At 36.8% G+C, this 14224-nt stretch overlaps 2 protein-coding genes across 19 annotated transcripts in view; one reads left to right on the forward strand and one right to left on the reverse strand.

The window, feature by feature from the left end:
- LOC102457124 (sterile alpha motif domain-containing protein 9-like) overlaps positions 1-14224 on the reverse strand; it is a 221437-nt gene that overhangs the window by 160186 nt on the left and 47027 nt on the right. The gene's annotated exons all lie outside the window — the stretch shown is intronic.
- Positions 1-14224, forward strand: part of ZNF207 (zinc finger protein 207) — a 34295-nt gene that overhangs the window by 15611 nt on the left and 4460 nt on the right. For 7 of the 18 annotated variants that reach the window (XM_075903879.1, XM_075903883.1, XM_075903877.1 and 4 more), the window contains 5 exons: positions 370-530; positions 1457-1549; positions 2775-3017; positions 4205-4367; positions 4602-5452. In XM_075903879.1, the coding sequence (XP_075759994.1) occupies positions 370-530; positions 1457-1549; positions 2775-3017; positions 4205-4367; positions 4602-4762 (821 nt within the window). In that variant the 3' untranslated portion in view covers positions 4763-5452. Of the gene's footprint in view, positions 1-369; positions 531-1456; positions 1550-2774; positions 3018-4204; positions 4368-4601; positions 5453-9468; positions 9524-14224 lie in introns of those variants that run through there. The other 11 variants (XR_012896893.1, XR_012896895.1, XR_012896897.1 and 8 more) reach the window with 4 other exon arrangements.

A 14224-nucleotide genomic window follows, 5' to 3' on the forward strand; every position in this document is an offset into this window, starting at 1 on the left:
ATCTTAAACAGGTTCTCAGAGTTCCACATGGAATTAAATGGAAAGAACTTTTACAACTGTGTGTATGGGGTGGGTATCTAAGCACCCATCCATACTTTCTCTGTTTCTCAAAATTCAATCTAATTGTAAGAGGATGACACACAACTTCAGTCATGCTCATAAATGTGATAAAAATGTATGCATGTATAGTAAAAATTAATTCATGACTAAACACTCTACAAGCTGATAAAATGTAAATTGACATTACAGGCATATGTGTGTCAAGACTATACTATTAATGTTTTTAAAACATTCTGGAATAGTATACTCAGGAGGAATGTTTCTATTAATCTGTGCTTGAATTTTTATTAAAATGTCCTGTTTTCATAGGTATGCCACCGCCTGTTGGTCCTCGTCCTGGTATGCCTCCCATGACACAAGCCCAGCCTGTGACAGCACCAGGCATTCTTAATAGACCACCAGCTCCTGCTGTAGCAGCACCCACCCCACAGCCTCCAGTTACAAAACCACTTTTCCCCAGTGCAGGACAGGTAATGTGACCTCTGGAGACCTAACTACCAAATCTTGTACTTTATAATGGACTATAAAATTAATCATCATGACTTGTGACTGTTAGTACTTTTCGTTGAAGATATTACAAAAGTAATTGGTAAAGCTTCTCACTTAGGTTCTTTATTATAATGAAGTTTAATACTAGGCTGCTGATTTTTTATTTATTTTTTTTTTTTTAAGGATTTTTATTCACTTTTTATTTCCCTTGTCTCCAGTGTCCTATAGCAACTAGGGAACCAGGTATAACTTTTATCAGCAGGTGGTGTGTGAAGCTTTCTGGCATTACTTCAGTTTGGGAGGGGAGTGATTGCCTCAACATATTTGTCTGTCAGCAGATGGAGATTTGACTTTTTAAATCTTCCACTCAAGTTCACAATGCAAAAGTCTTGCCATGGTTTGTTTTAATCAGGATTCTGACTTGTGGTCTTTTGATAGCAGGCTACCACTGTCTATTAGCAGATAAAAAATTAAGATTGCAAAGCTGCCTCACTCTTGTTTTTCTGTACTTTTTTTACTGTATTTGAACAAGGAAGCCTTATTGCTAACATAATATAGAAGCAAAAGAAGGCAGTTGTGCTTAACTTTGAATCATATGCTGATTTGAAATTATTTATGTAAAAAGTGTTAGTTGAAAGCTGCTTAAATGAGGGTTTTTTTTTGTTTTTGGAGGCTTGTGACCATTATTGTTTGATTCCCTTTGTTGTAAATAAATACTTCCTTAATTCTTTACTTGATATCAAGAATGTGCAGAAACTTTCAAGTGTCCTTTTTACAGTTTGGACTTCTCCAGAGAAGATAATCATTTACAAAAATTCAGTCCCTTGGTTGAGAGATCCTTCCATTTGGATATTTTCCACCCATTTGTTTGGAGACTGTTCACTGTTTCCTTTCTTTTATGCTACAGATGGGGACACCTGTCACAAGTTCAAGTACAGCTTCATCCAATTCAGAAAATCTGTCAGCATCTTCTAAAGCTCTGTTTCCTAGCACAGCACAAGTACGCAGGAAGTTGCAGTTTTAAAAAATTGCTTTGCAACTTAACCCTTTGGACCGTTATGTAAATCTGAAATTGTCTGCCTAAACATCTTCAGATAATTGCTGTTATATTCCTGATTATGTTTAGCTGGTAAAACCACAAAATCCTTATAATTATGCATTACATCTTGTAGGAATACACACTTTAAAGTGTTCAATTCCTCTTTGAAGAATGGGAGAAAATGAGAAATACTACATCCTGGTTCTGAAGGGTTAAAAAAGCATGAAAGTAGCTAAATGCATTTTAGTGGGCAGTGGTTAGCTTGATGCATGGTGAAACTTTTTTAGTTCATGCTGTTTAATCTGATGCATCACAATATAGGGAAACTAATTGCATTATGTTTTAAAATTGAAACATTTGGCTTTGATAGAAGGTTAAATGGAAGATTGAAAATGTATGCTGGCTACTGCCAAAGCATTCTCTCAAGTGAAACTCATTTTTGTAATTTTTACTTTTAAAGCAAAATTTTCTTGTCTCTAATGTAAACATAGATAGTATTGACTCCAGCCTCTTGTCTTTCACAGTGGACCTCACATTTGCTTTCACTTAGTTCTTCAGTCATAAATGAGGCTAAAATTTCAGGAAGAGCTGTAGACAGGTATTTGAGACCTTTTGCAGGCTATTGCAGTGTTTTTTTGTTATGGAGAGACTGCTTCAAAATTCATTTTAATTTTTAAAGGCTGATGTGTCAGAGCTCTTATATTGAAAGGTTTAGTTAAAGCCAAGATTTTCAAAACATTTAATTTCATTACTGAATGCTAACACTTGGCGTTGTATTCACTAATGATTACTAAAATACACTAATTTGTAATAACAGAATAGAAGATTACTTCAGCATAGCTTGTCTTTACTAAAGCAGAGAGATCCATGAAAGATTTATATATCAAATTGAATATTTTAGGTGAAACGATACAAGAAATTTAGCAGAATGTATATGCAGTTTTTATTTTGTATCTTTTGTGTTAGCTGTGGCTTTTGATCTGCAACATTTAGACTTAGTGTGTGTACTAGGTTTTATTTTGTCTTTGTTTTCAGTTGCTTTGGTATTATGTGATGAGGCTGAATGTTACTTTGGACCAGCTTATTTTAACTGTGTATATTATTGGAACATTTCAGATGTCAAACAGGTAAATGAATCTTATTTTGAAAACTAAGTATGTCTACTGATTAATTTTGTATTTCACAGGCTCAGGCAGCTGTTCCAGGACCAGTGGGTACTGATTTCAAACCTTTGAATAATACACCTGCAACAACCACAGAGCCCCCCAAACCTACATTCCCTGCTTATACACAGTCTACAGCTTCAACCACTAGCACAACAAACAGTACTGCAGCTAAACCGGCTACATCTATAACAAGTAAGCCTGCTACCCTTACAACAACCAGTGCAACCAGTAAGTTGATCCATCCAGATGAGGATATATCACTGGTAAGTTAAAACAGTTTTTCTTAAGTTGATAAATGCAACTCATGCTTCCTCTGAAATTGTCATGTGGCTAACTTTTCTCTATCCCAGGATGACTTCAATGGCGGCAGGAGTGTTAAAATACATTTAATTCATCAGTATTTCATGTTAGGGGGCATATCTTCAGGTTCAAGGCAGCAAATAGTGTACTACAGAGTTACTGCTACATTACCTGTTGCATTGACTCTAAGACTAGAGCCTGCTAGTACACTAGACCTGTCTGCTCAGCTTAAGGTATGCAACTCTAGTTATGTATTTTACATAGCTGGAGTTGGCTTACTTGAAGCCAAGCTTGGCGGCATTCCCACAGTAGGAGGCCAGTGAGAGTCGGCTTCCCTTACTCTTTGCAAAAGGAAGAGAACCTGACACCAGTGAGGCGTCCTCTTCCTTTTAGGGTAGACAAGGCCTAAGAATCTACCTGCCTCAGTGTGGCTTTGCCTTAATTGGCTCCAACATCTCAAGTCTGGTGTATATCTATTAGAACTGTACCAGATGCAAACACATAGCTAGCCAGCTTGGCACAGGTGAGACTGAGCAATTAAGTGCTGACAAATATGAAAAACAGTTACGTGGATGCTGTTCTTCAGTTTCAAAACTGAAAAATATCAAGACAAAGTGCATCCTTAGAGTTAAGGTTACGCTTAGTTTTGTTCTTTAGATTCACAATTCCTTTCAGATTTTTTTACATGCTAGAGGTTGCACCCTCTGCTTGCTATGCTCGCCTACCCCCCTCTCTCTGGCTGCTTTGGCTTCACAGAGGAGCCTGATGACGTGATGTAATTCTGTTATCTGGCAGTAGAAACTGAGAGAGAGAGAGAGAGAGAGAGACTACCACCATTGAGGGGAAATTGACTCTTCTTTTTCAGCCCTGAGAGGGGTTGGCTCCTTATACGCAAAATATTAGCATTGACGGGATAGTTGAACTTGCATTATGTGGTAATTTGTCTAAGACATACTATTGGTAATATACTTGACAATTTTAGAATAAGAAATTAAAAGTTCTATTATTGAAGGTACCTTTAATGAATTCAATTTTATGAATTCTGTCTCATTTATCTGGACATTGTGCACCAATATGTAAATTAATATTTCAGCTCCCTTGCTTTTTCTCTGCTGTGTTTAAAGCAGTCTATGTATGGTGTTATTTTTAGGAAGAGAGAAGGGCACAGTTGCCCAAATATCAACGTAATCTCCCTCGACCAGGACAGGTATCCATGGGCAATCCATCAGTTGGATCACTTGGAGGTATGATGCCACCACAACCTGGAATTCCTCCACAGCAGCAGGGAATGAGACCTCCTATGCCTCCTCATGGTAATCATACTTTTTCCTATTGCACTTGATTTCACTGAATTTTTTTTTATTAAGGAGCAGCAGTTAATTTGAAATAAGCATGTTTTTACAAAAATAAACTTATCTTTTTTTAACATTGAAAGGGTTGAAGACAAAAGTTCGATCTACTAAGATAGCTTTATTTTAAAATAACATTTTTAATAGAAAACTTGTACAGATATATTTACTTTCGTCTTTAAAATGTTTCATTTATAGGTCAGTATGGTGCTCATCACCAGGGCATGCCAGGATACCTTCCTGGGGCAATGCCTCCATATGGTCAGGGACCTCCAATGGTGCCCCCTTACCAAGGTGGACCTCCTCGACCTCCAATGGGAATGAGACCTCCTGTAATGTCGCAAGGTGGCCGCTACTGATGCTACTACACACAGTCTAATAGGTTTGGAGATTAAACCTTTTCTCATCTTGTGCTGTTAATATAGCCAAGCTTCCGTCAGTTAAGGCTTCATTGTGACTTTAAAAAAATATCTTCCCACATGCAAGGAACTATTGGACATTCTTATTTTACATGGGAAAAATTTATTTGGAATAATAAAACAGGAACTTTTCCTGATGTTGCAATTTATACTGTATGGCTTCTTTTTCATGTTTCATCTAGGTTTTTAGAAGTGAAGTATAGTAAATATGGTTCGTTAAATTGTGAAGGCGCTGGAATTACATGAACATACCATCTTAAAGGCAAGTTCTGTAACATTATGTTGCTATTTGTAAAGTGATGCCTTCACAGCACTTCAAGTGCTGTTGGACTTCACGTCCCCAACTTAGCTTGGTGAGGGCTGTAACTATTCCCAACTACGTGTACATTTAAAAATCTGGACATGTAACAATATTTAATGTATTTAGAGTTCCACCTGTTGCAGGGTTTAAGTAAACTGACCCACTAAGGTCATGTGACTTTTCTGTACTGTTATAAACTTCATTGTAATAAAACAAGACAAAAATTTATATGCCTTTTTATTCATGACCAGCTGTGGACAACTGCCTGCAAGGTTTGTACAAATGCATGCCATGGTAGTTATTGGTGTAATAAACGCATATTTACTGCTGCTGTTTTGATATACTCTGAATTCTTGTTTGAACTTGTCACTTCTTAGCTGCATGTTGTAATCTCCTAAGCAAGTAGACTTAGACCTGTACACTTATTAACTAACTTAAAAAATATTTAAGAATGAGGTTACAGGCTACATCTTACCTATCATTGGTAAATTAAGTGGTGCAGGTTTCTTGAATAGGCCTTTCTTCTTTTCTGAAATAAATCTTAGGTAACTTGTAACATTGGCACTTTCACATGTTAGCAAGATGTAAATGTGATCTCTGGCTGATATAAATCCTAGTGCCAGATGTATCGTGTTAGTTCTTTCTTCAGATCATTTTCTTAGGTGTGCGACTGCATCGATGCATGAACCTCAGGAGCCATTCAGAAGAAAACTTCTAGAAGCTTAGGTGCATGGCACACAGTGAGTGACTGTGTTGAAAATGACCTGCAAAAAGGAAAAATAGGCCTTTGCCTTGTTTTGCCTCTATGATGTGTAATAGAGCCCCCAAGTAAGGGTTTTTGTTTTCTGCTTTTACCATAAATATTGAGAATTTCAAATCTGGTCTTACTTGAATGGTGGTAGTCATTGGAAACAAGATGACTCCTGTTGGTTGGGTTGGGAGTTTTCTCGGCCCTTGAAGTGCCAGGTGTGTCGAACCTTTGAGACTCTTCTCCCAATTGTCTTAATTACTTCGCTAACAAATCAGAATTTTGAGTCTGAATTAGTCCCCTACTATGTTACTCAGATTAATTTCCTTGTTGCAACTTAAATCTTGCTTCTTTAGTTGACTAGTCTTCCAGTGTTGAGGTGCTAAATTTCTAATGACAAAATACAAACACGGGGATAATAACTTTTTGTGAGGAAAGGGTCCTTTTAATCATCAAGGAGCAAAAAATGGCAAATCTTACTTTTCCTTTGCAGATCAACTTTAAATAGAAGTTTTAGCTTCAGGTTATATCTTGTCATCTATGCCACTTCTGTTGTGGTGATATTCTTTCCTTGTTTTTCCATAGCATAGGCTGACATGCTTTACTTCCACTTCGGTCATCAGTATAGTAGGATTTCCTGTATTTTTAACTGTAACACTAAGCATGGTGGCTTAGTCTTATTTTTGGAAGAGGTTTTTTTAGAGCTGTAGTTTGTAGCAGAAATTTGACAGTGCTTTACTTTCATGCTCTGTCTTTTCAGTCTGGAAATCTTTAATTTAAAGATATCCAGAATATTGTGCTCTCTTCCAATCGAGTGTGTTGCCCCATGGAACTCATTATACAATGTTTCTGGTTCTTTAGCATCTTAATTTCTAATTATATGGCCTTTGTTTAACAATTCAAAAATTTACTGGGCAAGTGTCCAGAACCCTGTACTAATCTTAAGAAAGCAGTGACACTCTCCAGCATATTTCTAGACACCATTTTACCCACTGGACATCTGTCAGCTTACATGTAGGATAAATAAGCAGATTCATTCAGGAGTTTGCTTGAAAATATATTATGAATTGGCCTTGAATTTTCAGGTCTTTTTTTTTTCCCCTATAGCCCTTTACACTTTGATTTCTTTATAGTCATAATTTAATATGTTCATTGTTGTACTCCAGATGGAAACTGGTTGTCTTCTGTATGGTCCTAGGGATCATTTTAAAAAGTCACTTTTTTTATACCACTCCTAAAAATATTCATATTGATATCTTGATTTTGTGTTCTGCCTGTAAAACTGTGAAACTTCTATATTTTTCTTAAACTCTTACAATGCTGAAAGCACTTCCTCCACAAACAAATCCCTTTTTCTCACCTGCTACATTTCTATAATCCATTTTTTTAACTTATTTTCTGTTCCACTCCCCTCCCCCGAAGGATGAGTAGTCAAAAAAATAGTACATGCACTACTCACTTAATCATGCTCTACAAATTTGTCATCATTTGTCCTTTAGACCAAAGTAATTTCAATTTATTTAATCGCTGTTTGGCTGGCTAGTATTATTTTATAGCTCACAAATATTATTTAACTCTTTAGAGGTTAGAAACATTTAGATACATTTTATATTTTTAACAATTTATTGATAAAAACTCTTACACAGAAATATGCTTAGCAATGTTTATTAGGGTAGACACTCATGCTAGTCTTCTGTAGGGATGTGAATAACTGCTTATCGGATAGTCGACACACTAGTCACTCCCCTCCTTGCTGCTTCTATCGGAAAGAAGCAGCAATGGCGGGAAAGTGGGTCAGGTGGGAGTGCTTCAAAGTGGCAGCACCACATGGAGCCCGAGGTCTGACACTTTGAAACACTGCGTGCAGCCCAGGCCCAGCTGGGGAGTCCCCTGCTGACTCCAGGCTCCATATGGTACTGTCGCTTTGAAACACGGAGCCAGTGGGGGACTGCTTGGGTCCCCTGCTGGCCCCATGCCTCCCCACAGCGCTTTCACCTTTGAAATGGAGGCGCCCTTATCGACTATTGAATTAGCTGATTAACCTAAATTTAACATCCCTAGTCTTCTGTACACTGTTAGATCTGTAATGCAGCTACCTTGAATTGCTGTCACTTCTATTTCAGTGGGAATATTCTTACAGAATTTGCTTAATGGCCCCCAGTTCCATATATGTCTAGAGAGTTGGAATTGCAGTAGCATTTCCTGAGAAAAAATAATCTTAACCATTTAACCCGCCTCCCTTTAAGTTTAGCATGCCAAATCTCATACTGAAAATGAGAATTTGTGAATCAATAAGTTTGGTGACTGATCAGCAAACCATGTAACCAAATGTTTGTGTAGACCAGCAAACCATGTAACCAAATGTTTGCGTAGATAGAAATAGCTTAGTGAACAGTTTGCAGATAAATGTTTGGAAACAGGTGAGGAACGTCCAAGTTTGTGCAGAAGATTTAACTTTTTTCATTAGATCTAAATCATTTTAAAAATACTCATGGTATTCCTGTAAGAGAGGCATTCTGTCCATTTTAGGGACAGAAAACAAGTGACTTGCCCAAGATCATACAGAAAGACATTTGAAAGAGCCAGATTGGTAAACTTACTTGAGTTGCTAAACCACCTTTCAGCACAGTATTCAAGTTAGATTTTACAAAGTTGACTAGTTCTGGTCTTTGATTTGTGAGTGAACTCTTTCCTTTGAATAATTTAATAAGATTTCCTGATGGCTAGATTTTTACTCTTTTTTACAAATCATTGCTCCTCTATTTCAGATTATAGATTCAAGATGCTGGTAATAGGTATGAGGATGGGATGTATATCTGATCATTAAAATGGATAATTAACCCTTGCTCTGTGCATGCATAGGAGGACACAGTCAAGCTTCTAGAAAGTATTCAACTGCTTCTGTGGTTTGCATGGTGCATGCACTCATTTTGAGTGTATGGCACTGCAGAGCAAATAACCTGTGTAGTGCACTCAAATCAGTGGTAATTAATTTTTTCTATGACTAATAAATGAAGTACAAAATACAACATATAATCTGAAGTTACTTTGCAGGAAGCAGATAATTCGGAACACAAGACCAAAAAACTCAAGACTTTAGTTATCAACAGTGAAACGGGCAATAAAATGACTTCTGGTTACAGAAGCTGAAACTAATATAGGAGCCCACCAGCTGGTGTTGCAATTCCTAAAATGATTTAAATTTTTTTTGGTCTGGTACTAAATGTCTTAATAATTGTACTGGTCTAGCTACTTCAGAAGACACTAAGGTGAAGGTAAACTTTTCAGTGGCTGATGGAATTTTCACCTAACATTACTTTTTGGGAACTAGAACAGTAAATGCCATCAGTTATGGGAAAACAGAAAATAGTTATGTTCCAGTCATCAAGCTACAAAGGAAGTAACCTAACATCTTAATTTTGTACAACTCCGAAGTAGTCAAAGTAGAAAAGGCTTAGTTTGGAATTAACAAACAAATGTTAAGGCAGCAACTTTTTTTGTTTGCTTGATCACTGGAATTTTGTTAATTTTGAATGCATGTCTTTCACTTAATTCGGTTATGTTTTTCTAAAATCTAAATTTTTCTTCTTCCTATAGCCCTGCCATAGGACAGGCTGAGGCAGAGTCTCAGTGTTGCCCTGTTCAGTCTGAGGCAAGTGGGATTTATTTTATTCATTCTGGGGGCTTTCACAGCTTTATGGCTGTTGGATATTTATGTCCCCAAACTTGCAGCAAGTTTGGTGAAGGCCCCTAAATTTAATTTAATTTAGGATTTTTATAATCTTTTGGTAGATGGGCTCTATATTAATATTCATACTTCTTTGCTGTGGTGTTTTTGAAGAGATTGGGGGGAAGGAGTATTTAAGATGAATGTTGTTGCAACTTTTGCCCCTTTATCCTTCAGCCTGGTCCTTTTTTTTTTTTAAATCCCATGCACTGTTTTTTTGAAGGTGTAATCTTTTAATGTAGCTACATGTAGCCTACATGAACAAATCTGTTGGGTGATGCTGTTACTTTTTCTGATAAAAATGTGTTGAAATATTGCTTCCTTAATCCAAAAACTTCATCATAACACTTTTAAATCCATTTAGTTATCAGGCCTAAAATATTAATAATTATAATACTCAGAACTGAAGGCATAAAATTAGCTATATTTATAGAATCCTAAATAATAATTTTCCATAAAAAAGTGTGATCTAATTTGTTGTATTCATGTTATACCATGAAAGTTACACCATAAAAGTAAATATTAATATAGAGCCCTGCAAGGAGGAAATACACATTTAAGTTGGTAAAAAAGAAAAGAGGAATGAGAAATTGAAGTTGTGGATTTTGTAGCAATGTCAGTTTGAAAGTTTTCTTCTTGAAATTGGCCTGTTAAAAAGGCATGATATTGTAAAGTTTGGTGTATTGCACCATGTACTCTAAAATCACATCATTCTTTGCCAATTTTGAGGGTTGTGCAGTGTAACATACGTGTTTAATAACTGCCATTACCATATCAACAATATTGAAGTTAAACCTGAACTCTTATTTAGAAAATGAGATACTTTAGTATCTTCAAATAATTTTAAAATTGCTATTTGAGCACACTTGCCCCTTGGCCGTTTTCTTGCAAAAGTATTTTATATCTGGACTATTTCAGCCCCAAGCACAGGTTTAGTCCCAGTGTAATCAGATTGTCTCGTGTCAGCACTGACTCTTACAATGTCCAAATTAAACAAAAAATTAATGTTTGTTAGGCTGTTTGAAATTGGTGCAGCAGATAAGTTTTTAAAGACAGCTTGTGATGCACCATAGGAACTGTTTAATTTCTTTCTTTTTTTTTTAAGTAATAGTTAACTAGTATAGCTTTCACAAGTCTGTTTGTGGTTCACAATTTCTCGAATACTATTGCCTGTCATCTACAAGAGTAGAACTTGTTCCTTCTGCCTGGTTGCCTTTTTCCTTTCGAAATCCTGCCCAACTTCCCGACACTTGCATTCTGAACCCTTTCTGGATTTCTGATCCTTCTTGGTTAGCACCAGAAACTTAATTATTAGTCTCACTAATGCTCAAATTTGTGAGACAGGTGCACTGAATGTTGATTGTATTCAAGTCATTGTTAAAAAATGTGTTGTGTTCCTAATTCTTTCAGTGTGAAGATTGACGCATAGCACTACATGATAATACAGTCGACAGCATTTTTCTGCTAAATTTATTCATGTAGAGCTTGTTAGGTCACATCACTGTCTTCTCTGCTTGTTTGAATAAACTGGTCACAGGCAAGAGTTTTCTTGCTGAAGAAAATTGAATAAGTTGTGTATTGTAGGTGTTGCTCAGGTATCTGAAAACTTTTAACACTCAATGAATGAAAAATAGTCAGAGTGTGTGTTAATATTGATTCACTCTGCCATGTCACCACTTAATAGACTGATACAAGTACTTGGATGGAAACAATTTAGTGTTTGGTAAGTGTTCAGGTGTATTTTGTAGTAGAAATGTTCACATGTAGATTAATGTATACACTCTGCCTTATCTAAGGTATACAGTTCTACAAAGATAAGTATCCTTTGATCCACACTTGGATTATATCTAATAAACATTCTATTTGTTTGAAGATACTAGTTTAAGATGGCTATGAAAAATCACTCACTTGCACTTCTATTTCTATTATTTTTCTATTATACTAATGCTCTTAATGTAAATTAAGTGTTGCTTCACCATACCAACCCCCTTCCACACATGAGTCTCTGTATTTCTTGTATCTGTCTTATGAATGAGGCCAAATAGTGTAGCTCTTTCTTTTCCCTTTCACTATAAGGATATTTTCTTTTCCATACTTCTTGGAATCCTAGTAGAAATTAGGGATGTGAACATGTACACAGTTAACCAATGAGCCTGGGCTCATCAGTTATCCCTCGTGGTTACATGCACCACTCGCCAATCCCCACGCTGGGTTGGGGGGGCAGAAGCTGGTATGCGAGGGGAGCTGGTGCTCACAGAGCCACCTGCCCTTCGCACTGCTGCCTCTAATACAGAGGTGCGGGGGAGGTGGGAGCCAGTACATGCAGGGAGCCAATTGCTCCCCCTGGTGCTGCTACTGTATCAAGCAGCAGTGCAGGGGGGAGAGGTGCAGGCATGAGCACTCCACACACACCGCAAAAATAAACGCATTTTAACATCCCTAATAAAAACTGGTTTCTGGGGGAAGACTAATCACTTTGAGGATGTAAAATCCTATTTAAAATGTTGATTGGTTAAACTATTAATTTAACCAGTTAAGTGGCTTGTAGTGTGATGGGGCCCAGCCAGGTTAGAACATCCCTACACCTACAGCACAAAGCAGATGAGAGGCTGCTCCAGCCTGACCAGGCAGAGGGGTTGCTTTGAGCTCCAGTTAACCATTTATCCCGGTAAGCATGCCAGTAAGGCTAGTGCTTACCGGGTAACTGGTTACCTCTTTACATCCCTGTTTGCTATCCTCTTCTGAAAAACGCACTCAGTGGCACTCTGGAATGATTCTGCAGGATATTGTGTGGATTTGAACTTTTCTTTCCTATAATTTTTGATTCAGTGTGGTATCAGAAATCTTTGGTCTTCAAACATAATTTTTGCTCTTTCCTCCATGTTCCTGACTTCCTCTAAAAGAGTTTTATGGTTTTCAAGAGTTTTTCATTTTGAGATTTCTGTAAGAATTTGAAATATTTAGGGTCTCAGTGACTTAGCAGGCATGGCAGTATTATCCTAATGTGGTGCCACAGTTGAAGCCGTGTATTTAAAAGCAATAAAAGAGTAGTTTGCATTTTTCATTAAATATTCAGTGGTGTTCTCTGACCTAAAAGGTATAGAGGCTCTGCTTTCCTTCTAACTACAACAGATACACACCGCTTTACGTTATTTAATGGGAGCTTTTCCTCCACTCTTGGATCAACCTAACAATCTTGAAAGCAAGTTGTCCTGTGGCACCTTAGAGACCCATGTCATCATATAAGTTGTAGTGGAAATAACAAAATCCAAAGTATATACAACAGCAAAAGCATTTACCTGTCAAGTGTAGGACTCATATTAATGAAGCTAATTAAGTAGGCTGGCTATCTCTCCGAGACTTTTTGAACAAATCTTAAGTGTTTCAAAAATCTCTAAACATAGATCCAGTTTGTTTGTTTGTTTTTTGTTTCGTTTTGTTTTTTAAAATCTTGTCTCCTAATGGAAGCTTGTCTGACATCCTTGAGTGTGGATCTAAGGACATTGCCAGAAAATCTTCGGTTTTATACAAGAATTTTCCCTATTTCAAAGTGGCATGTCCTTACTAATACCCTGTGTGGCACTATGTTGCTCTGTTTTTGCTTCTATTTTTTTTCCTGAGAGCCTTGTCAGAATCACTTAAAATATTACTTTTATTTTCTTACATCCTAATGGAAGTACAGAGTAGAAAAATTCAATTTAAAGCTACAAGGACCTATATTTTTGTATGGACTAGAATTGCAATAATTTGAACTTACACATATATCTCATCACATGCAAGGTAAACAATAAGAGTGACAATTAAAATATGTGCCATTCATTAAGTTATTGGTGGTTTTAGAACATTATGATATTTGCCTTATATAGAACACTTTGTATATTAGTAAATGCTGTCCCTTAAGTGCTGTGGACATTACTTAATGCCTATTTACCTGTTTTCAAAATGGTTTCACTAAAGTAACTAGAATATCATATGGCACAGTGGTTTTTAACATGTTAATCATTGTGGGCTGCATCAAGTACTACTTGTATGTACTGATAATGTCACATGGACTGCAAGCTAATTGGGCTGCAGGTTGAGAACCACTGCAATAGCCATGGTTAGTAGATTTAGTGACCTCTTTCTGGCACACATGTACTGATGGTCCATTTTTGTATTTGCCATAAAAATGTGTCCAGATATTAAATTTGGGAGTGGGAAAAGAATTGAGGATAGATGCTTTGGAAATAATCTTGTTGAGTTTGAAGACACATTTAATCATCTGATTGTTGTCATTCAGTTTAAATACATTTCTTGTATGGCAGTCCTCTACAAATCTCTATCTGAGTAGGAAGTAGATTATTCATCAAGCTGTGATTATGATTCTGGTATCATGTTTCTGCTAGTGTGTATCTGAAGTTTAAATGCAACTTCATTGTTGGTCAAGTGACCTAAATATACTGAGGACTTTGGTGCAAGAGAATCAGACTTTTAATCCACAATTTCTTGATCCTTTGGCCAACATAGACTTGAAATACATCAAACTCCCCCAGGTGGCTGCAAACTGTGTCTCTCCCTTCTCAACCCCAGTCTTTTTCTTATGTGGTGTGGAAGATTCACAGTTGGGAGTCCTGACCAGTCCTTGAT

This window comes from Pelodiscus sinensis, chromosome 20, assembly GCF_049634645.1.
Source record: "Pelodiscus sinensis isolate JC-2024 chromosome 20, ASM4963464v1, whole genome shotgun sequence".
NCBI lineage: Eukaryota > Metazoa > Chordata > Testudines > Trionychidae > Pelodiscus > Pelodiscus sinensis.